This window comes from Xenopus tropicalis, chromosome 8 (genome assembly GCF_000004195.4).
Source record: "Xenopus tropicalis strain Nigerian chromosome 8, UCB_Xtro_10.0, whole genome shotgun sequence".
Taxonomy (NCBI): domain Eukaryota; kingdom Metazoa; phylum Chordata; class Amphibia; order Anura; family Pipidae; genus Xenopus; species Xenopus tropicalis.
This window is the reverse complement of record NC_030684.2, coordinates 101,232,526-101,256,470: the sequence shown is the minus strand read 5'-3', so window position 1 is coordinate 101,256,470 and position 23,945 is coordinate 101,232,526. Positions and strand designations below refer to the sequence as shown.

Below are 23,945 nucleotides of genomic sequence, written 5' to 3'. Positions count from 1 at the left end.
ACTCCATATCAGTACATGTTGATATGGAGAACATCCATGGAAAGGTGCATTTAGTTTACCATTGACTCTAATAGATGTGTTTGGGTATTTGTACAATAATTTGACCATTTGAATAAAGTTGTGGCCAATTCCAAACTTTCCTAGCACAAGCCAGTGATAGGACCACTAAGCAGTGTTGAAAGCCTTGGTTATATCAAGTGCCACCACCATTCCCAATTTCCTTTTCTGCTGACTCACTGCACATGATCTAATACGCCTAATTGAAAGTTCAGTATAAAATATGGCAATGCTACCCATATTCATTTCTAGAGATTTGTTATCCTTTAACTGGAGGTATAGCTAGTTTTATTTTGAATTTAATGGATTTTATGATCAATACAGGACAATGCAGATAAAACAGAAGACTTTGAAAGCCTGGGTAATGCTTTGAAGAACGGGGCTATGGAAGGCGAACTGGAGGATCAGCAAACTGATGTGCAAGTATATGCCATGTCTTCAGACACTACAGCAGTTTTGCAAAGGTATGGTTTATATCTAACCATTTATCTGTAACCTCTTTATCCCCATAACTGCTTTATATGCCACAATCCTACATGCTTTAGGTAGGTCCCATGTCCATCACAACACAAAAATTCAAAACGGCTCATATAGAGCTTTATGTTTAACTTGCCTAATTCTAGGAATGGGCAGATTTATATCTAGATGACTCTTAGGCTATTAGGAAATAGCATATATACTTATATGTAAATATGTTTTCACCTCTTTCTTTCCTCCTGTGATTTGCTTGTGTTTTTCCTGTATTGCAGGGCTTCCCATCAGAAAGGATCTGAAACCTCCATTCCAAATAAAGGTATTGAAGCTTTACGGCTGCAACTGTCTGATTTAATGAAGAGGAAGGAATATTTGTTCTCCAATCTTCAGCCCGGGTTACAGGAGAAAGTAGAACAGCTGGAAAGCTTTACGTGCTTCTTGCAGGAAGTAAATGATTTTAGTGATACCTTGGCGGTGTTGAAACCAAAGGATTCTACTGCTGCACTTGACTCTGGTGTAGATGAGTGGGCAGACATACAATATGTTCACAAACACCTTATCAAACAACTACAGGCAAGTGATCATTTCTAGACACCTTGTCATCTTTTATGAAAAATTTTCACAGTTTATTAGCACATCAACACAGGATGAAAATAACAATGGTTGTTCATGGTTTTTTTAGATTTGCCTGCAGGATCCTCCATGTACTTTATAAAAGTATTGCTGGTGGTAAAAAATGTTAGACTTTACTCTTTCAGCAGCATCAGATCTTAAAGGATTAGTAAATTATTTTAGTTTTAAATGCAATTAGAATGATGAAAGCCTACGTTTAATTGGTTGCTGTGGGTTAAATAGGGCAACAGTTACATCTTATACTACCCTTTTGGTTCATGTGAAATTCTGCCTGAAGTAGAGACCAGATACAAAATGCTAGTTTTCCTATATCCAACATTATTGGAACTTAACAATTTTTTTACTTTGCATGTTTCTAGGATACAAGACAAATACTAGAAAACCAAGTTCACAGACATGAGCAATATGAAGTCCTCATAACCACTCTAAATAGCAAAATGGCTGGTTTTTCTCAAGAGCTTCTTAATTTTACGGGCTCATCTTGGGAAAGCGCAGCAGGCGAGCAGAGGAGACAGAAATTACAGGTACAATTGTCTGTGGTAATAAATTTCACTGCAGAACATTGCTCAATTAGGTGTCTGGGTGTGTAACCTTTAAAATATACTATATTCCAAAAGAAAATTGTCTTAGAACTGGGATAGTTTCAATTCAAGTAAAGCACCCTGAGCCAAAAGGATTCTAAAAAAAGTCACAAATGCAGATTCCAAAGCTTCAGTCCTATTCTTGTTAAAAGCCACCTTATGTTTTTCAAATGCTCCATTTATCTTATTCAATGGCGCTTGCTCCTTAACACATCCATTTCTGTCTGCTGAGTTATTCAACTTAATGAAGAGCAGTTATCATGCTAAAGCACCATTTAAGATGGAAGAGTTTCAGTTAAAGTTTTAAAGAGACATCAACTCTAAGAGGCATAAAAACACTGCAAATGTTGTAAAAGGAATGTAATATTTGTAAAGCTCCACTGTTGTGCTTACACATGAATTAATGCCTTGCAAAAATAAACACTACACTACTAAATATGGCTCACTGCCATATTTAATCAAGTGTACAAATATGGCATCTAATATCTTGAAAGCCATTTTCTCTTAATTTTCAGAGATTTCCCTTTTCTCTGTTATATTAAGACAAGATGGGTCATTCATGTCCCCTGGGGATGCAAGTGTTAGCGTACTTAGTGGCACCCTGAATGCTGTGCTCCGAACTGAGTGCTAGATGAAGAATCCAGCGCTCAGCGCAGATAGCAGTAAGAGATATAAATGTATTCTATTTTTATCTGATATATAAATGTATTAAATTTAACAAAGACCTGATTCCACTGATTGAAAGGGAACCATAAAATCCTGCCGGTGTGTTTGCTGTCTGTCTGTTTACCATTCCCACCCCCCCATAGACTCATTGTAATGCAACCCTACCTATATCTTGTTCCATTGTAAAGTGATGGATTCTGCAACTTGTCACTTTGCTTTCCAAAGAATCTGTGCACCATACACTATGGTATGCAGAGAGACTTCAAGTGCCAGGCCTTAAGTTATTTGCACACACACGAACGCAATGCGCTTGCATAATGCATTTCGGGTACATGAATGATCCCTAAAATGTTGTACTTGATAACTAAATCTACATAAAACCATGATTGTGGCAAAATAATCCTATTTATTTTAAATATTTGGCTTGGTGCTTGAAATCTTGAAAATACCCCACATCTGTAAAACTTCATGGTTTAATCATTTTAGATAATATAGCCCATATATTTTTTTTAATCCAGTTTAACAGCAAGAATTACACCATTATTGTACTCCACTAAAGTACAATACATTGACCAAGAACTGTAAGGAATGTGCATGCAGCCAAATGATACTCTATAAACCCCAAATCATTTTGTTGTCCAAAGTGCTGAACAGTTGGCTCCACCGTACTTTGACAACTACTAGGTTGGTTATATCAGCAAAGATGTGCTTTTTAACATCCTATAATGTCTATGGCTGATTTTAGTTACCTGACTGATTTTTACAATATATCCAACAGTAAGAAAAAAATGCTGACAATATTACCCTGTTCGTTTTATCTTTGTCCTTTAAGAAGCTTCATGTGTGGATTAGAGAGATGGACACAGATCTAATGCAAATACTGGAATTAGCGGAGCAGGTTAAACAGAGCACATCTGCACCAGGAGTCAAGGGCATTCAAGAGGCAACAAGGAAGTTTCAGATTAAAATTGGAGATCTGGAAAAAAAGCTGCAAAGTCTAAAGCATGATAGGTCATCTCCTCCGTCACTCAAGGGCAATAAAGAGATACTAGCACAGATGGCTCCGGAGGCAGTGCTTCCAATACAAATTGACAGTGTTACAGCAGTCACAAAAGTTGGAAAAGGAAGAAAAAAGAAAAAAGTAAGTTTGAGTAGCACATGCTTGGCATCAATATACCTATATGGTAGGTCATTCCCTTGAGAACCAACACCAGCACAGGGGGGCCAGTTAGTAGTGCAGGTGCATCTGGCCATCACAGATCTTAGGGGTTATCACTGCTCCCTGTGCTGTGGTGTGACTAGAGATGTGTGCCTACCACTGCAGTTAACACCCTATTGTGCAATGGGGTCACAAGTTAATGTCCATCCCTTCACTGTTAATTCCACCACTGTCCCCATGTCTGTATCATTTTTCTTTGTGATGGAACTGATCCTTATGTGTGTGTTTGTATGTGTTAGGAAAATTAGATTACAAGCCACCCAAGGCAGAGATTGATGAAAGTGATGAACATTTACTGTAAACTGCTGCATAATATGTTCATTCTCTTTAAATGATGATAATAATCTGTGAGTATTGGCTTATTTTCCCCTTGAAAAGGATTTCCCTGTAATATTGTGTATTTTACCAGTGCCAAAACTTTTACATGTGTGCTGGTGAATATTACAATATATACGTACTATATATACACATATACTCCATGTGATATTGTTAATGTCACTTTAAGAGCTCTGCAAGGAGTCAATTAAAAAGTGTGACTAGACTGCTGGAATGTTTTCACAGGTATGTGACATAGATAAGTCTCTTTTTGAGCAGGAAATAGGCTCCTCCAAACCACATAAATACACTACACCCTTTTACACTACAATACCTTAGTGTCTCACAAGACCTTCGGACATTAATGCGCTTTATAGCCATTAATATAGCATATGTTTAACTCGCATCCTAAAAACAGCCTGAGGCACACGAGGTAAAGTATTTATTGTTGAAAACATCACAGCACTAAAATACCTATAAGTGTTTTTTAAAATGTCACATCCGAGTACTGAATGATACAAAAGATTGTTGTGCAGGTGCACCCACTATTGTGTGTATCTTGTGCACACTAGAGTGTTCTTTTAGCTGACAGTGCTGCTGTAAGTTCAGGGGAGCGTCACAGGCAGGAAGAAATCACACTATCATGTTAGAGTTCATTCTCATTTTCTCAGTGTTTAGCCAAGGGTTTATTTATTCAAACCTTGCTACCTCATTGCTTCTCTCCACACACAGCTGTCTGCTGAACACACTCCCAAAGAGCCGGAAGAGTCAGGAAAGGCGGAAATTTCAGCAAGAGCCCAAGAGAACAACGACTCAACAAAACAAAAGGAGCAGGTAATAATAAGTAAAGTGACATTCTTGTTTTGTGGGACTGATTTGTCTGGTTACCGAGTAAACAGCAGGTGGCAGCAGTGCTTAGACCAGTAATCCTTTTTTTTAAGGATGGGAAGTCATTTTTTGATATTTCTGTAAATATTGATTTACAAGGGACTATTTCCAGTTGATAAACAAGACCATAAGTGTCAATTTATATGCAGAAACATATACTCCCTAATATGTTTTCACTGGATAATAATAATAATAATATTTTTTGGTACATCAGTAAGAGTATATGTTATTCTGCTATTAAAGAAGATTAAACTAGCTTGTCACTTTACTGAAAACCAGTGCTAGTTATACTGGAAAACTATTGGGGTGTTTTTGACCTGTCACAGCCTGTGTCCTTCCATATGGTGTAAAAATGAGTTTTAGTTCATGAACATCTGGAGGGCTACAGAATGCCTATCCCTGATCTTAATGTTAGGGCTGACCTTAACCTCAGCTGGTGTATTAAAGGGACGTTGGCATCAAAATAAAAACATTTTACTTTTGTCGTTTTTGGTAAAATTATTATAATTTACATTTATACACTTTCATTTTTAAACGGTAAAGTTCAGTTTTTTATCATGTATGGAGATGCATATTGACTGGTAGTCACATGACACTTTAGTTGGAAGGTGCTCTGAAATGTGTATTTTAATTAACCACACCAGAATTAGTTTCCCAGCTGCCTATGTGCAGTAACCCATAGCAGCCATTTAGTGATTAGCTTTTTTCAGCCAGCTGCAGGTAGAACAATGAATGCGACAATTTGATTGGTTTCAATGGGTTGCCCAGCATTTATAAATGACCCCAAGTCTGTAGAAAAGACCATTAAAGCTTTTTATTAATTAAATGCTATGGGTTCCTACATTGGTGAAAAAATGCCTGGTTTTCATAAATGAGCCACAAGAGGTTGAGGTATATTACTTATATTTTTCACTGCATTACGCGTTACACTTGTTTTTTCTAGACTTTTCCCGTGATGTTGAGCATTTGTGACAGTGGTTTTAACCAGACTGAAGACTTTTTTAGGAATCTTTTGGAATGGCTTCAGAATTCAAGAATAAAGCTTCAAATGTACAAAAACAGCCAATGCGATGAGGAAAGATTAAATGAGAAAATAGACACAGTACAGGTAAGAGGCACAGGGGCAGTAACTACAAGAGACATATATACAATGTTTATACAAGGGGATCATTTGACCTTACTAGAGCCCTGAATCATAAGGGGAGTCCATGGGCCCAAACAACTAGATGTTCAGAACTGCAAAGAAAATTCAGACATTGTATGAAGAAAATTTAGACATTTTTATTAAGGTGCTACAACCTTACATGCAATGCAATGTAGTTAGGCTGAATAAAAGAATATGTCCCATCTCCATTGTCAGTGGAGACAAAGTTGTAAAAGGATAAGGAGAAGACCTGGATTTTGCATTGGAACCCATGACACTCTAGCCATCCCCCAGGTCATGGCTTATTTACTGATGACTGGCAGAGCATATTTTCTCAATTACAAACATGTTTTTACTTATAATTGTATGACAATGATGTACTGGATGCATTTAGTAAATGAAAATTCTCCTTATGAATTATGGATCGTAAATCTGACCATAGGTCAGTATGGGTGGTGTGGTGCCGCCTTGTTCTGCTGGAGTGTGTGATGGGCTCGAGGGCTAATGCTTCACATGCTTACTTTTTACATGTGGTGCAAACCTCCACATAATCCAAAAATGGATAAATAAGTAAAATTATTAAAATGCTATTTTATTTTTTTTTGCCACTTCAAAATCTAGAAGATGGCTTGTGTAACTTGTTTTTCTTCAACATCATTGCTTGAGGATGAAGACTGTTCTTGTAAGCTTAGTTGCCATTGCCTTATAGACAGCTGCATTGTGAGATTTTAGCTGTAATATATTGCTACTTTATTGTGTTTATTGCAATGTAGCATGTGCAAATTAAACTGAAATTTTACTGAAATTAAATCTACCCTTTTTTCATATATATCTCTGTATCTCATATTGTGAGTTTAAGTTCAGCTGACATGAAGTTCAGTTAACATACAAGGAGGGAAAAGAGAATAATTTCACAGTTTGAAAGTATAATCCAGATGGAAATTTTAATGCTGTGGTGAAGTGACTATTACTGTGCTTGTTAATGTTATTAAATCTGTTCTCGGAATACCTGACAGAATATGTACGATGAAATTGTTCAGAAGAAAATTGATCTTCAAGCAATGGACAAGAAAAGTGAGAAAGTGGAGACAAAATCATTAAAAGAAAGCGAAGAAGTAGAAAGGTGGCAACAAGAGGCCACAGGTCAACTCGAGCACCTTTTGCTTGACTGTGATGCATACAAGAGGTAAGTGTAAGTCACGTTTCCCAGCCTGTCACCTACTAACTAAATAGAATTCTCTTAATATTTTCTGACTGAATGGCAGGACTATTAGAAGCATAATAAAAATGTCTCATTTGTTGCATTCTGCTACTGAATGAAGCTACCTGCAGTGGAGATGATTGCATTCTGGAAGAGAATTATATTTGTAGGGTGATTATTCTGAAAGCTGAGTATGGAGAGATTTTACATTACAGAGCCAGTGGCATCAAATATATCTTTTCTTTTTTACTTTATTGTATAAAGATACGAAGGTTTGTGAAATGTAACAGCCCCAGACTGGTTTTCTACCTACACTCCTTCATGTTATGATTCCCATAATCATCCTGGGTCACAGGAGCCACTGCCTGTATAAACACTTGAGCCACAGAACATGCTTTCCAGCATATGCAGTGACACTAGGATTTATGTTTATCGCACATTGCACTCTAGACCTATAATGCATTTTTAAACTTATATACCGAGTGTGTTTCACAGTAATTGGATATGCCTTTGCAACCTACCTCTTACAGAAAGCACAGGACAAAGGCTTTACGCTATATTCCTGGAGTTCTAGTTCTTGTTCTTTTTCCGTGGTGTAACTCAAGGCATAAGTAGACAAGTCAGATACAGTTTGTTATGTCTCACCTTGCTCAAAAGCATTGACCCTACATCTTAGGGATTAGCTTTGAGGTCAGTGGAATTGTTTCCAAAGTTGTTTCTGTTTTTCTCAAATTGGTTAGGCAATTGGAAACATCACTGACTGATTTAGCCATCTGTGCCAATGAAATCCATGACATTTTAAGCCTACTAAACACTGTGGAAGAGAAGCTAATTAGCAGTGAATCCATTTCAGATGACAAAGAAAAAGCCTCCCTTCTGCATGAGATCCAGGTAAGAACTGTTTTACATTCTTTGGAACATTGTTATGGGCCCATTTAATATGTGATAAAGATGCAGTGACAGGATTGGTGTCTTTAGAAAGAAATAACCTTTTTAATTAGCAGGGCTTACCTTCAATTTACACAATTCAATGTGGGTTACTTTCACTTTAGGTGTAAATGTTCCATAAAAATATAGTCACAGGTTGTCCTGTCCTCTTTGTTTGTATTTTTTATTTACTGATATGAGTCGGAGGTGCTTAACAGATTCTTCTGCTAGGGGGAAATTAAATAGATTTTTCTAGCCTACACTGATGGAATTCACTACAGTAAAATATAAATGAAGCAGCTCTTAGAAAGTCCCCTACGCTATTCCTGCCTATAATGCACATACTTACAGTAGTAAAGATACCGTACCGCCACCAATGGTATAAAATACATAGAGCGTTCCTTATGCCACGTACGATACATATTATTTAACTATACATATTATACATATGCATTTTTAATAATTATCTTTGTGTTTATCATAATAAATTATTTTCTCAGTGCTGAAAATAGCATTCTCAACACTGCATACTTTAAGGAAAGAAATACTTATTTTGTTCCCAGGACTGTTTGTGTCTTGCTGAAGCACCAATAACCCCTTGATCTGTTTTATTTACTGTTTTAGCCACTTTATGAAGAAGTAAAGGCTTATATTGGACGTCTGGACCAAGTGTATAACCAGGCTGTTTGTCAGAACATTTCCTGCAGGGCCTCCACTGGGAGAAAACATCTGAACAAGAAATTTAAACTAGTAACTAAAAAGATGGTAGGTACAGTTATAGAGCCAGACAGCATAGAATAATGGAGAATTAAAATAGTTATACACCAGGACCCACATTAAAACTTGAAAAAAAATGAAAAATATGTTGCTTTTTGTTGCCCAGAGCTTTGAAGCATTCAACCTATTGGGTTTGGAGTAAGTTTGCTAAACACATACTGGGATTTGACTTAACTGATTCCTGAAGTTTGTGCATCCAGCATTCAGCACATTCTTAGTTGTAAAGCTAAGCCTTAATAAGGGGGTGATTTATCATAGCATAGTAAATTTTACAATACATTGTTAATGATAGTTACCATTCTGTTAAACTGTTGTTTTACATTTAGATAGTAGTCTGACTCATTTCTCTCTGCATGCATTATGCATTGGGGTCAAGGATTTGGACAAGTGATAATGGTAATGACTGCTTAGAGCACCTGGCAAAAACTCCTGCTATTGCTCTTAAGAGTGAATCAGTCGGGATTGTGTCATTTCTGGTGCCTGGTGTCAAAATTACATCTGCATATGATTCTGTAGGTGCAAGTATACTGTATCCATTGACATGGACTGCTGTGTATGTTATACATATTATTATTATTAACATTTATTTATAAAGCACCAACATATTCTGAAGCGCTGATGTATGTATGATATCGTAAAAATCCTTTGCGCTGCTTAAGGTCTTTGCCAAACTTTTGTAGTATATTTTGTGATTATTAGGAAACATTTAATAGGCAAGGCACAACTGCTCACATCTTGGCTTGACTGCTTGACTTCTAATCCGAGGATTAATTTGTATATTAAAATATAACCTAATTTCTTATTTGACATTCAATTTAATTGTTTTGTTGTTTTTAAGATGTATTTTTCCAAACCTGATGACACGGAACTTAAGCTTAAAGTCGAGAGAGTTCAGAATGGAGAAAGCTGTGTTAGAAAAAAGACTCTAAAGAAGAAACAAGCAAGTTCATCTAAAAAGGTAATTTCTTGGAGTATCCTGTTTTTTTGAGCCTTTATAGTTTTTCCCCATTTATCATAGATTAAATTTTAATGTTATTGTTAGATCTATAATTACTCGTATAAACACATACATTGTGTGGCAAGTCCTTTTCCAGAACTACAAATGTATATATATGTTTAGCAGGTGACAGTATTCTCTCCAACAACCCTGAAATACAGTAATATTTAAACAGGCTTAAAAAATGGGCACTTTACTATATGTATCGTTAGAAAATTGGACCATTATTTCCTTATAAAAAGGGGAATAAGTAGCTTTTGTATTCTTTGCTCTTTCTTGCTCTTTATTCAGCCCATGATGTGAAGCTCAGGCTGCACAATAACTTAAATACAAAAAAAAAACTTAAATACAGCTTACATAGCTTAAATGTTGCTAAGGCCCCCTTACTGTACATCATGAAATGTGTGTGTATATATATATATAACTTTGCATAAATCGTCACTCACCAGTCCAAAGGGCAACGCCCAGGTGCTGACCCACAAAATACATCCAATCTATAGAAAGCACTCAAGGCATAGGTGTCCAAAAAGTCAATAATTTATTTAAAAATACTATCAAGAGTATAGTTGTCGATAGTATGTTTAAATACATGATTGACTTTTTAGACACCTATGCCGTGAGTGCTTTCAATAGAATGGCTATATATATATATATATACTATACACATTACCCCAGCACTCTATTATAAAGATTCAAGACAAAATTAAAAACCAATTTGAAGGAAAAATGTCTGCATTTTAGTGAAAAGAGACACGTTTAGTTACATGGTTTGTACAAAGTATGCATAAGCTGACGCGCCCCGTCAAGGCAGTGTCATTGCGTCAGTCCTAACCTAGCAAAAAAAGAGAATATATTTTCTTTGGGGGGAGAAAGACCATTTCTGCTTTTCTCTCTATATGGCATGACCTATTCCAAAGAAACCATTCATCGATTAAGCGAATAAATACCTTCTTAGCTGCAAGGCTATCCTTAAAGGGGCGGGGTTGGGAGAGCAAGTATTCAATTAGGGGAAAGCCACTTCCCCTTACCATACAAATATATCCAAAAAATACAGCTCTATCCCATGAATCAATCAAAACTAATTGGGTGCACGTAGGTGAGTGGCTTGTATTATATACTATACACATTACCCCAGCACCCAATTATAAAGCTTCAAGAGAAAATTTAAAACCAATTTTGCACACACTGAAGGAAAAATGTCTGCATTTTAGTGAAAAGAGACACGTTTAGTTACACGGTTTGTACAAAGTATGCATAAGCTGACGAGCCCTGTCAAGGCAGTGTCCTTGCGTCAGTCCTAACCTAGCAAAAAAAATGACAAAATGCTAATAAATATATATATATATATATATATACACACACACACACACACATATATATACAGTCCAAAACTCTTTCAGCACACCAAACCAATTCAAATTACCTGGGTGCTACCTCTATATATATATTTTTTTTTTTTTTGTTTTTGTTTAAGGATTTCCATTATTTTAAACTACACATTTTTAACAATATGTTTAAGATTAAAACCTCTGAGGCTTTATTTTTTAATCTCATGGGTCCCATGGGTACAAGTTCTGGAGTGCAAATAGAAGCAAATTTAAACCCTTTAGCACCCATCCACAGAGCACTTGTGCCATTGGCATTTGTGCAGCATGCACCTTGTAGGTTGAACAGTCAAGAATGTCTTTTCTCCATGTGTAAATTATTTGCAATAGTACACCAAATTAGATTTTTTAACTCTTTCTAGAAAACAGACAATCGCCCAACTGAGAGTGGGAATCTGTTGCCCTCAGATGAGATGCAGGCAGAAGATGGGACCTCAGCTCAGGAACTAACACCTCTTAATGAGCAATATCAGAAGAACCTAGAAGATATTCTTTCCAGAATTCAAGTATTTGATTCTATTGAGGAGGTACATAGTCCACCCAAGGAGACAACCTTGGAATGGTTGGCTCACCAGAGTAAGGTATTTCAAACACTTCGAATATTTCATGCTGTAAATGATATTAAATATTATGTTTTCATATTCATAAGTCTGTTTTTATTTTAACCCTTGTGCTGCAGAAGGTAGCTTTCTGTAAGTAACTCTGGGGAACACATCTCCATAAAGATATTTATAATTGATTGTAATATTTGCTTTATCTAGGTTATATCATAAAAGCACTGAGGTTGAAAAAAAGGCACATTTATACAATTCAGAACATTGTTCCTGAAACTCCCTTTCATCATCTTAATGATCCTAACCAACACAAAAAACATTCTGCCAGCCGTATTCAGTTTGCCTTAAAAGAAGATATATTTTCCTTTGTCTGGCATCCAGAACAATCTCTGCATCTACATTATACCATAGTTAATGTATTAATGCCAAAGCCATTCTCTGAAAGATTTACATTTAGCAATTGTGTAGAAATATAATCACATATAATAAATGAACAATTTTTTTACACACATATGTTTATTCTGGTCACAGTCATTCAAGAACTAGGAAAAACTACATGTTTTGTGTCCATTTGTTGGCTTCTGGCATTATTTAACAGCTAGAGGGCATGTTTGGTATCCTGGCACTCTATTAATGATGCCGTGATCATTTGTTTCTAATTTATATTTCAGGTCCAGTTAACTGGTGATGGTACTAAACAGAACAGAGAAGATAATCAAGAACCACTTGACATTGCCAATGTTGTAAAGGAAGTAAATTTCTTGAAAAAACAGCCAGTAGTTTTGGAAACAGAATGGCAAGTTCAGGAAATTGAAGTAAGACTAGGAAGAAAATGTGAAAATGTACTTGATTTAGGTAGCTGTGCAGTCAAATGAATGAAAAATTATATTTGGTGTACTCATATAATTCTGTCAGACTAAATGATGTTGGCGTGGAAAGGTCTAACAACTTGTCCATTCAGCTGCACATATAATGAATTGATGTCTTTTAAAAGTTTACTTTATCCAAAGCTTGGTGTTGTTGGTCAACAGCTGGAGGATCATATATGCCTGACAAAATCGCTATTGATGATGAGCCCCAAGTCATAGCCATTAACCATGTTAATGGTTAAAAGCAAACTGCTAGAAATACTAAAACATTTACATTTTTCACTGTGTTTTGTTTTAAATATCTTTATTGTAATGTTGCAAGTGTGGGTCTTTCTTTATGCTTAGTGTTTCCTCATATCATAATTTTATGTTCTTCTGTCATAGAAACTTTGTGATATTTTACGACAGCCCTTAATGGAAGGAACATCAACAGTCCAATTGGAAACAATGTCTGCTGTCAGTTTTAATGCTGAATCCAAAAGGGAAGGCTTACTCTCTGATCTGGAGGCACTTAGGACACAAAAGCAAAGGGATGCTCAGTCGATCAGAGAATTTTACAATGCGCTATATGCAGCCAAACAGTCTCTACAGATGCTGTTAAAGGAGAAGGAAATGTAAGTAATATTAGTTTATACCCTGGGAATTGTCATTTTGTGCTTTGCCAAGTCTGAAAGGTTTAGAAAGTTAAAGCGGACCTGTCACCCTAAGAAATAAGTCCAAATTATTTTCTATATTGTTAGTTGAGCAAAATAAACTTTACTTACGCTATATAAATAATATAAATCTTGTTTTCTTCTGTCTTGGAATTGCTCAATCAAAGCAAGCAGGCAGGCACCATTTTGTGGACACTGTTATGAAGGCAAACTTTGTATCATGCCAAAATCTTGTTTATGTGCCAGAATGGGGGACCAGATGCCCAAGCCCATGCACTGGCTACATAATTAGGTGATGGGGAGGGAGGGGAAAAGTGAGATGTGCAGTGACATCTAGGAAGTGCTGAATGGAAAGCTAAAGTTATTTTCTGCCCCGCCTCTATGCCTAAGGCATAGAGGCGGGGCAAGCAATATATGATTGACAGCTGTGATTTTTAAATGCCTTTATAATCGGTTTGGATGTGTTAATATAAAAATGAATTTGGGTTTCATGTTTAATTTGAACAGGATTTTTATTATACAGATTTTCATGTCTGGGTGACAGGTCCACTTTAAATTAAATGTGCCCAAAATCTCTATAGTTGTCTATGGACAGCACTGACCTAGAAAATCCTTTTTAAATTATATTTTTTGGTTGTGTGCCTACATAGAGCCTGTTCTCCATATAGCCTAGAAAAACCTATGAGGGGTCATACCCTGTCCTGTATAACAGGACAGGGTACAGAGTTCAAAAAATGGGCACAATCTGCCATATTTTTGCACTTTTCATTTTGCCTCTTGAAAACTTTCCATAGTGAACTGCATCCCCCATTAATACAACACTGACTACATTTGTGCTGCATTCAGGAGGGGCAGGTGGAGGGGGGCACATAGGCATAACCTGCCCTACCCTCCTACGCTTCCCCTAACTTGCATGTCATTTAGACATAAGTTAGGGAGCACCAACAGGCGTAGGCCAAAATGAAACCCTGTATTTGCTGCTTGGTCTGCCAAGCAGAAAGGGGAGGCATGCATTGCACCTGTAGGCACTGTGCTCCGCACCAAGTGCCAGATTTCTAGTCCAGAGCTAGGTGCAGAGCATAGCCAGACCCCCAACACAAGTAAAAGTAACATCAGCAGCAGTTCATTTGAAAAAAATCCTCATACCTGTAAATAGAATACTCAGATAAAATACTACTGCAAAGGCTGTTATTTTAACTGATCTAATTTAAGGTATATTGTTTTATCAGGGGGCCATCAGAGAGTCTTACCAAGCATTTGGACAGAATAAATGATTTAATGGCCAGAGTACTGAAAGAAAAGGAAAAACTGCACAACCTACTTTCTGAATATCCAGATATCTGCTGTCTTTTCATTTCTTCCATGGATAAGGAGAAAATAGACAGTGAAATGAATCAGCTTGAACAAGACTGGGAGCAAACGGAAGCAACTCTCCAAAAGAAACAGGATCTTTTAATAAAAGAAACTGAGCAACTAACATTTCTTAAGAAGAGAGTAACTCAGGTGGAGCAAATGATACAAGCACAACAGGAAACTGCTGTTGGTCCTTCTGAAAAGGAGTGTCTCCACACTTCACTTCTTTTGGCAGCAGACTTACAAACTACTAAACATTTGCTTGCATCATTAAGGAATGTCTATGATATTCAGATGAAGAGATCATGTGAACAATATGATTATGCAAGTTTAGAAAGTTCTTTGGATGAGTTGCAAAATCAACTAGACAGTTTGGAGCATTGTACAAGCGACTGTCAGATTACATCGTCTGGAATGCCAGTTGTCTTAGTAGAGCAGTATCCTTTAATAAAACCATTCTATTTTGCTCTTTTATGGGTGAAGAAATCACATAGTGATGCTAAGTTGGATCATAATATTCCACTTTTGCCAGATGCCGTTGAACAGCAGGTCATAGACTGTATTACCTTGCAAGAAAAAATTGTGGACAAAAAGAGGACTGTTGACTCCAGTATTGAGGAGCTAAAGCATATATTACCAAGCATGGATCCACCAGTTTCTGAAGCTTTAAGTTCATTCTTTCATCAATTGCAACTATTATATCAGGAACGACATATGCTCTCAGTAGAGAGATTACAGCAGTTACAGAATGGGCTTAAAAAAAGAAAAACCTTCTTTTCAGAAATTGAAAAGCTTAAGGAATTACTGCAATACCTGGAAAAAGAAGCGGCACCAGTCAAAAAGGGAATATTTACAGCTTCAGAATTATGTGAGCAGCTAAATTATTTGAAGGCCAGGATAACGCAGTGTGAGGAAATTGAAGGTCTTGCCTTGACACTTCTCAGAAGCAGCCAGAATTTTTATGGTGAACTGCAAATGGCTGAGCAGTTGTATTTAAATGATATATTAAGAAGTCTGAAGAGCAGAGCTAACAGAATTCGTAGACTAGAAGAGAGGAAGATTTCTTACATTGAAAAAGTTTTAAGTATCTTCAGTGAGTTTCAAGAAAAGACAAGCTCCTTGGGTCAGGAATTAAATTTAGTGCAAGGTCTTGAGTTACAGCTTCTTAACAATGAGGTAGAAAGCATTGGGAAGGATTCTGGAAGCAAGGTAGAAATTTCTCAAAATGCTGCCCCATTATATGAAGATCATTTATCTGAAATAAGTAGGTACAAAGAAATGTTCGAAGATAATGGACTTCAGTGGGACGATTCTATTGTCAGCAAGTTACAGAGCAAATTTTCAAGTTTTGCCAAAAAGCCTGTTGGCCCGAAAGAACCACCTAAAGCCGAACAAATTAAATATTCAGAATTGGTAAAAAAAATTAAAGTCATGACATTATCTGTAGAACAAGAAATAGCCTCCATCTTAAGTGGGTTTGACTGTGTTGAAGCCCAAGTTGTATGTGCAAAAATTAAGAAAATAACCAGCCTTATTCCTGAAGCAGTTTCTGCACTGCAAGACCAGATGCCTCCCAGTGACCAGGTCACTCATTCTGAAGAACAAAAATTAAAAGGTTTAAATGAAAATTTGAATCAGTTACATGAATATCTCTGCCAACATATTGCTGAAATGCAAAGAGAGAGAGGACAGAATGGAAATTCCCACCTCCCATTGTCAAACCTAAAGAAAATTGACAAAGATTTGAAGGAGCCTTTAGTGATCGAGTTGGACATAAATAAGACCCAAGAGCTACTGATCAAATATGAAACCCTAAAGAAAATATGCCAATCAGAAATAAATGACATAAGGTCCACAGTGCAGCCTAATACCAATGTGCAATTCCATGAATTAGATGGTATTGAAAAAAGCATTGAGGAGAACATCTCATTACACATTGTAAGTATTTGTTATAAAATAAACTTTTACACTCAGGGGTTAAAGTATGAATTATTTGTATACTGCTCTAGTATGAAGGGCATATTTCACCATACAAAGATGCACATTTAAAAAAACATTTCCTTTGCATGTGGTATTTCTTAGGAACGTTGTGATACATGAATAAAAAGAAATACAAAATATTGATGCTCTTCTCTGTACCCAGATAAGGAAAAAAGTACAGTTTGGGGGGGAGGTAATGTATTAGCGCATTTACTCTGAGAAAGTAACCCATAGAATCCAGCATAAAATTAAGGTTATTATTCAAACTGGAAATAGCCAGTAGGGTTAGCTGCTTATTGATTGCAATGGGTTTCAGAGCCATGGTTAAACTGAGCTTTTTATCTACGTTACCCTCTAATCACTGTTTAAAATATAAGCCTTGGCTAGAAAGACCATTGTCCAGCTAGAGTTAGAGTCAGTTAAATTAGACACAAGAATGGGCCTTCGCTATGTAAAAGGATGGAAGAGGAGGTGTAGTGCAACTACAACTAACTTGTGTGCCAAAATAATAAATAAAGGATGCCAAAAGATTATTTTGCAACTCTAACAGAACTAATTTATTGTCCTAGATAATTTCCACAGGGTTTGGCATATACCCACAAATCCATAGAGGTGATTTAGCAGCAGCGAAGATGATAAAATGTCAGTGTAGTGAGATAGCACAATGTGACACCATGTGGAGACAGCTTAGGGAACTTTAAGGTTGACCTTGTAGGGTTTCAATGTCTCATGTGGTCAGGATCCCATAGAGAAAATCCGTTAGTACCCTGGTTCCCTTCAGTTAGGCAAGCAGAGTTTGGGGGAGGGATACTCCCTACTATCAATCCTTGTTGGAGCACAGACTACTCTTGCTAGCTAGATCTATCTGACTGACTTTTCTATAAAGTGCTATAACAAATGTTAACCTGTCACCTGACTAAAGCCTTCCTTCTCCCTGACTTCACTAGAGGTAGGGTCCCTCTAGAGCAGCACAGTATTACTGAGGCCTTGATCTCTGGCTCAGTGAACATCTATCTGGTTCAACAGATGCAGGCCAAAGAGCAAGATCCACACCTTACCAAACACTATATTAAAGTGTGGCAGGAAGTCAACATAAGCCTAAAGCCTAATAATAGAAATATGGAAAGAAGCAAAATGGATACAAAGGCATCAACCTAGTACTATAGGAGTAAGGAAGTCTAGGGATTTAAAGCCATAGGGGGTTATTAAACCTATGGGTCCCTACAATAATTTAAATTATTTGTTCATTGTAATGGTGACCAGATGCCTGTTTACACCCTTCTTTCTGCCCCTCTTATTTTGTCTCTTTTCCTTATAAATTACCTCAGCTTCTCATAGGATTAACTGATTTTTCTGTATGTACCAGTGCACTTACACTCATTGAAATCCTCATACTCATCCTAACACCCATCTGTTGACTTCCATAACTAAATGCAATGCATGGGATCCTAGTTAGGATCAGTGAGTACTTACAGTACATATGTTATATCTTTGGCAGAACATGGTTCAAGATTCCTGCAATACACTTCAGAAACTTCATAACGCCATTGCCAAAGTGCTGGAGCTCTTTATACAGTTTGAAACTCAACTGTGTGACACTTCTGTGAATCTCACTGCACTTCCGGATGGATCAGAGCTCAAAAATGTGCTTTCCTCGAAAGAGAATTTAAATTCCTTAATAGCTGAAATTCAAACACTGTCCAACCAGGCGAAAATAAGTTGTAACCAAGAAGCAAAGGAACTGCTGGATAACATTATGAGAGAGATCATAACCAGGAATGCTCTGCTGGCCACATTGTATGACAGAAGGAAATCTCACTTGGAAAGGTATGTTTTAAAACGGAACTTTATTGATCTACATTTGCACATTGGGAAATTGATCCACAAAGACACTAAAAAGATGCCAAGTGCAACAAAAGCATTTTTTTCATTTGTGCAAACAATTGATCTTTGTTCCTTAGTAATGCTTCATAGTTGTATTTTGCAAATCCACAAAAGGTAAGATAACTTTAAGTTATTATTTTGCAAAACAAAAATCTTTACCCTGAAACAGGCCTTTAAAAGTACCAAGTACAACAATTTGCAGTGTAAAAATTATTAGATGTATGACTTTAATTACATTCCCTGAATTTAAATATGAAGCATTTAGAGCCACATAAAGCCTAGTACCTATTACATGATATTTCTGTACACGTAATTTTCCTTTTTATTATTTTGTTTTGGTATGGAAACAGGGATAAGAGATACCTTATTAGGAATTCTGTTACAGGAAAATATGTGTTTTTCAAAATGCACCAGTTAATAGTGTTGCTTCAGCAGAACTCTGCACCAAAATCCATTTTTTAAAGGTGCAACCAGATTTTTTATATTTCATGTTGGAATTTGACATGGGGCTAGATATGTTGTTTGTTTCCCAAGTGCCCTCAGCCATGTGACGTGTGCTGTAATAAACTTTTGTCTCTCTTTACTGCTGAGCTGCAAGTTGGATATTACAGCCCTCCCTTCCCCCCAGCAATCGATCTGCAGAATAATGGGAAGGAAGCAGGATAGCAGCTCCCTGACACCTGTATTGCTAAAAATGCTCCCATGCCCAGCCTAGTGGTAGATTTGAAGATGGCATTAAATGTTAAAAATCCAAGTCTGGCTCACCCAATTCATGACTCCTTCAGTTACACTGAGCAGGAGAAACAATAGCTTATCTGAAGGCAGTTCTATTGCTGTCTCCTTCTGAAAGCTCAGGATCAGGCACAATGCACTGAGCTGGCTGCCTACACACCAATATTACAGCTAAAAAAAATAATTTGTTAGTTCAAGAATGAAAGTTTAAATGGTAGAGTGAATATATGAGCCAGTCATGCATGAGATTGATATTGGGTTTTTTTATTAATCACATTTACTTTTTTTTTGCTTTTTTGTTAATTTAGCTGCCAAGGAAAATATCTGATCTATAAAGAAATATCAAATAAAATCTCCAATGATCTTAAAGAGTTGGAAACAGTTATTAGTGATACTTCTTCCCAAAAGCCAGTGTCCTACAAAGAAGCACTAGTTTGCTGGGAGAGAGGCAAGGTAGGTTCACTCATAGCAGTCTGCATTTATTGACATAAAGGGTATATTGTTTGCTGGTGTTATGCTTTGAACTTTTCACTTCACAATCAGGAAGCTATGTATATTCTATCTGGCCTCTGATCTGTTGCCAGATCAGGGATTCATTATAAATTGGTTTCTAAGAAATGTTTGAATGTTGAAAAGTTTAGCCAGATATAGAAAACCTGACCGAAGGTCCAGGAGAACTATTGTGCATGAAAATTAGATTATTGGGAGATATCTTAGGACAGTTTTGTATTTGAGTGTTAATGTATCTGCTTATTTTTTAGGCTTTGGTTACAAAATTATACACCTGTGAAGAGGAGTTGCTGAACCTCAGGCATGTGGCTGGAGAACTTGGTTCAGTGTTCAAAGAAAACGACTTCCGCTTTGTTGAAAAAACAGTGATGACATTATGGGATAAATGGCTGTATTTACTTGATATTGCTCAAAACTGGGAGCTGCATTGTGAAGAACAGAGACAAGAATGGAAATTAATTCATGAAAAGGTGATCAAAATGGAAATTGCAGGGATGATTATTTGGGCATTTGGAGAATATTGGGGGAACTGTCTTTTCAATACTTATTTCTGAAATGAGTAAATGTCACAAGTTGTAAGGGTGTTAGAGCTCATTGCTGCTTATGAGCTCTAACACCCCCATAAGTCAGAATGGTGCTGAACAGATTTAAAGGATTTGACAGAATAATGTGCTTTGATCTATATGTTTAACACTTTCCTGGCTTTCAAGAACATTTTTTTGTCAGGGAAAGTGTAAATATGTAAAAAGTTTGAACTGCTGGAAATTGGGCTAAAAGTTTCTGTCATCTGATTATTAACCTTGGGACCAGGCAATCAGATCATCTTAATTTGGCTTACCCCCCTAGGTGAAGAAAGGTGTCTTAGCATTTATGGTTGGCTTGTGTCCTGTCTACCAGAGGTGGTACTTCACCCAGAATTACCTTCCCACACGCTAATAGGAAAATAATTTTTTCCCAAGCTTATCTTGTAATGCTGTTTTTTTGCAGATGGAAAGAGAGATGATACTTCTGGACAAATTCCAAGAGGAGTCACCAGATAAGCTGGAAAAGAAGGAAGACACTTGTCATCTTCTAGATTCAGTGCAGGAGTTCAAACACTTTATGGAAAATCTGAAGATTCAGCAGCTCCAGCTTTCTCTTATTATGTTTCGAATACAAAATATCCAAAGTACTCCAGAAAATACTACAGAGATCGAACTGATTCCAGTTATCCAAGAAATTCAATCAATGAAGAAGAAGTGTGAAAAGTAAGGCATTATGTATTCATTCTGTGTTATTCACCTGCAGCTTGGGTGTCAGTTTGATGCTCATTTAGCTTTTGGGAACTTCAGTTGTCTGTTATTCTCAGCAGTTATATATTCATCTGGGATTTTTAAGTCTCAGATCTGTTTGGTTGCATTTTAGTTACCCCTGCTAATAGTCTAAACAACATATTATTCTTAATGTAGACTGCAACACAAGGCTTCAGTAAAAGAGCAAGGTTTACGCACTGAGCTGCAGGAAAGAAAGATGGTGAAAGAAGACATTGCCAACATAAGAAAATCAATGCAGGAAGCTTCATCTGCAATAGAGAGGATGGAGACAGCAGATTCAGCTGAGAAAAAGGAGCAACTCAAGGTTTGTAGATTGTAGTCGGTGTGATTTTTGGCATTCCTTAAAGGAGCAGGAAACATAACTTAACATAAACTCAATGTATATGGCTATGATATACATACATTGTGCATATTGTTTAAATAAGCAATATCGTTTTATTTAAATTCCTTGCACTAAACATTAAATCGAAATCATTGTCACTTTTACATTTCCTGAAACCAGTCCGCAGATGAGCCCTTTGTATAATGTGCAGCAGCTAAGGGGAGGGAGGGGTGTGTTAATACAGAGCTAATTATTTTCATTTAAAAGTGACCCTTTTTTTTTTTTTTTTTAATGAAAGAATAGGTAGAATACATTTTTAAGTCTATTAATTGTACTGACATTGAGCAAAGGTACTTATGTAAAACATGTTAACATGTGTAGCATTAATAAAGGTTCACCCCCTTTATTACAATATTACAAGCCAATGAGCCTTGTACTGATCATAAAAGCATTGTCCATTCTACATTAAACTGCTTTTGTCTATCTAAAAGGCTCATTTACAGGAAATATATTTACATCCTTTTTGCATTTCAGTATCTTTTATAGAAGCTGTCTGTTCAGAGTGGTTAGATTGTGTTTTTAGCACAACCGAGATCGAGTCTCATTTTGGCTCTCATTAAAAGAAGCCCCCTTATTCAAATGATAGAAGAGAAAGCCACTGTTTAATGGGTCTCTGCTCTGTTGAGCTGTATAATTACATGAAACAGGACACCGCAATGCCTGGCCTGGCTGCTTATTGGAAGAATGCAACATCTTTATTTTGTGAGATATTCTTTCTTGTATTTAAAAGCAATTGATTCAACAGTCATTAAGAACGCAAAAAGACAGAGTAAAGTATAACATATAATTTAATTGGTTAGAGATTGATTTGTAGCGGCAGAGAAGATCTCAGAGGTGTTTAATTCTGGTATTTCGTGGGAATAAAGTCAGCCCCTTTTCTACTCACTGTCTGGATTTTTGGCATGCTCAAAAGTTGGACAAGTTCCCTCTGTTAATGGAAGTCTGTCTGATTATATTTTAGAAACTCCAGACTGTGATCGATTCAGAAGGGGAAAAATTAAATAGTTTTATGGAAAAACTCAGAATCCAGTATTGTGGGACCATTCCTGATGAGCTTTTATCTCTGGTTGAAGATTGCCAGGACTACTGGAAAGAAACAGAAGAGAAGGTAAATCTATTTACAGTATATCTCTAGCTAAGATGCGTTGGTAAAGGCAACATTTTTAGCAATGCTGATGACTAAATGTATATCTTTGTTTGCTAAATCCTTTGTACTGTTAACGACAGTCTGCAAGCACCTAACCTAAACTGCAAATGAATGTTGCTTCTACTTCAAGAATAATCTATATTACACAAAGATATGTAACTTATAGGGAATTTACAGAACCTACAAGAGAAATGTTTGGATTTAAATACGTTTTTTTGTTTGTTTTATTTTTAAATAGCTAGGTGTGTTGTGTGTGTTTGATAGGGACCTTAGATTGCAAGTGTTACTGGGGCAGCAAATACAGCAAGTAATTGCCCTGTTGCTGTGCTGTGTTACATGCAGTAAACCACACATTTATATATGTTAGTATGTTTAAGTATTTGATTATATAGTTGTACAAAAAATACAAAAATACCTCTTTAATCAGAAAAGTGACTGTTTATATGCATTTTGTCATGCAAGGTCAAAACGGAAATAGCACAGAGCTCTCCTTACTACATTATGACCAAGAAGAAAGAGGAGATAATGTCTGGCCTGAAGAACATTGAAATTCTCTTAGCACAGAAAAGTGAAAACATTAGCAAAGCCAAAGATCTTGGGAAGGTAAGACAACATTTAGTGGCAGATATATCAAAATTTGAGTTTAGAGCTAATACATAAAAACTCCCCCACACTCTATTCAGTCCTATGGGATTTTAGGGAAGTGTATTTATCAAATGTTGAAATCTAATTTTCACCCATAGATAAATACAGTTCTAAAAATTACATAGGAATGAATTAAACATGGGTGAGTTTTTATTTTTAAGTACTAGATTTATATAGGCAATCTCCTTGTCCAGACTGAGATTCAAGGCAGGACCTGGCATTTGAAGTACAGGTATAGGATCCCTTATCTGGAAACCCGATATCCAGAAAGCTCCGAATTACGGAAAGCCTGTCTCCCATAGACTCCATTATAAGCAAATAATTCAGATTTTAAAAATTGATTTTCTTTTTCTCTGTAAAAATAAAACAGTGCTTTGTATTTGATCCAAACTAAGATATAATTAATCCTTACTGGATGCAAAATAATCTTATTGAGTTTTATTAATGTTTTATTGATTTTTTAATAGACTTAAGGTATGAAGATCCAAATTACGGAAAGACCCCTTATCCGTAATACCCTTGGTCCCGAGCATTCTGGATAATGGGTCCTATACCTGTACAACCCAAACAACCCCCCACAGGCCCAACAAATAGTGATTATATAGCAGCCCCATTAGCATTTTCCAGAACATTCAGACTGCCAATTCAGGCCTCGACTT

General features: G+C 36.5%; 1 protein-coding gene across 4 annotated transcripts in view; it reads left to right on the top strand.

Annotated features, from left to right (window-relative positions):
- Positions 1–23,945, top strand: part of syne2 (spectrin repeat containing, nuclear envelope 2) — a 183,765-nt gene that overhangs the window by 81,667 nt on the left and 78,153 nt on the right. For all 4 annotated transcript variants that reach the window (XM_002933717.4, XM_031891296.1, XM_031891297.1 and 1 more), the window contains exons 38-58: positions 382–521; positions 807–1,104; positions 1,524–1,688; positions 3,244–3,552; positions 4,678–4,779; positions 5,777–5,941; positions 6,994–7,163; positions 7,919–8,069; positions 8,730–8,870; positions 9,721–9,840; positions 11,627–11,845; positions 12,490–12,633; positions 13,072–13,301; positions 14,570–16,631; positions 18,172–18,500; positions 19,598–19,742; positions 20,051–20,269; positions 20,787–21,046; positions 21,248–21,416; positions 22,456–22,602; positions 23,104–23,244. In XM_002933717.4, the coding sequence (XP_002933763.3) occupies positions 382–521; positions 807–1,104; positions 1,524–1,688; positions 3,244–3,552; positions 4,678–4,779; positions 5,777–5,941; positions 6,994–7,163; positions 7,919–8,069; positions 8,730–8,870; positions 9,721–9,840; positions 11,627–11,845; positions 12,490–12,633; positions 13,072–13,301; positions 14,570–16,631; positions 18,172–18,500; positions 19,598–19,742; positions 20,051–20,269; positions 20,787–21,046; positions 21,248–21,416; positions 22,456–22,602; positions 23,104–23,244 (5,826 nt within the window). The remainder of the gene's footprint in view (positions 1–381; positions 522–806; positions 1,105–1,523; positions 1,689–3,243; positions 3,553–4,677; positions 4,780–5,776; positions 5,942–6,993; positions 7,164–7,918; positions 8,070–8,729; positions 8,871–9,720; positions 9,841–11,626; positions 11,846–12,489; positions 12,634–13,071; positions 13,302–14,569; positions 16,632–18,171; positions 18,501–19,597; positions 19,743–20,050; positions 20,270–20,786; positions 21,047–21,247; positions 21,417–22,455; positions 22,603–23,103; positions 23,245–23,945) is intronic.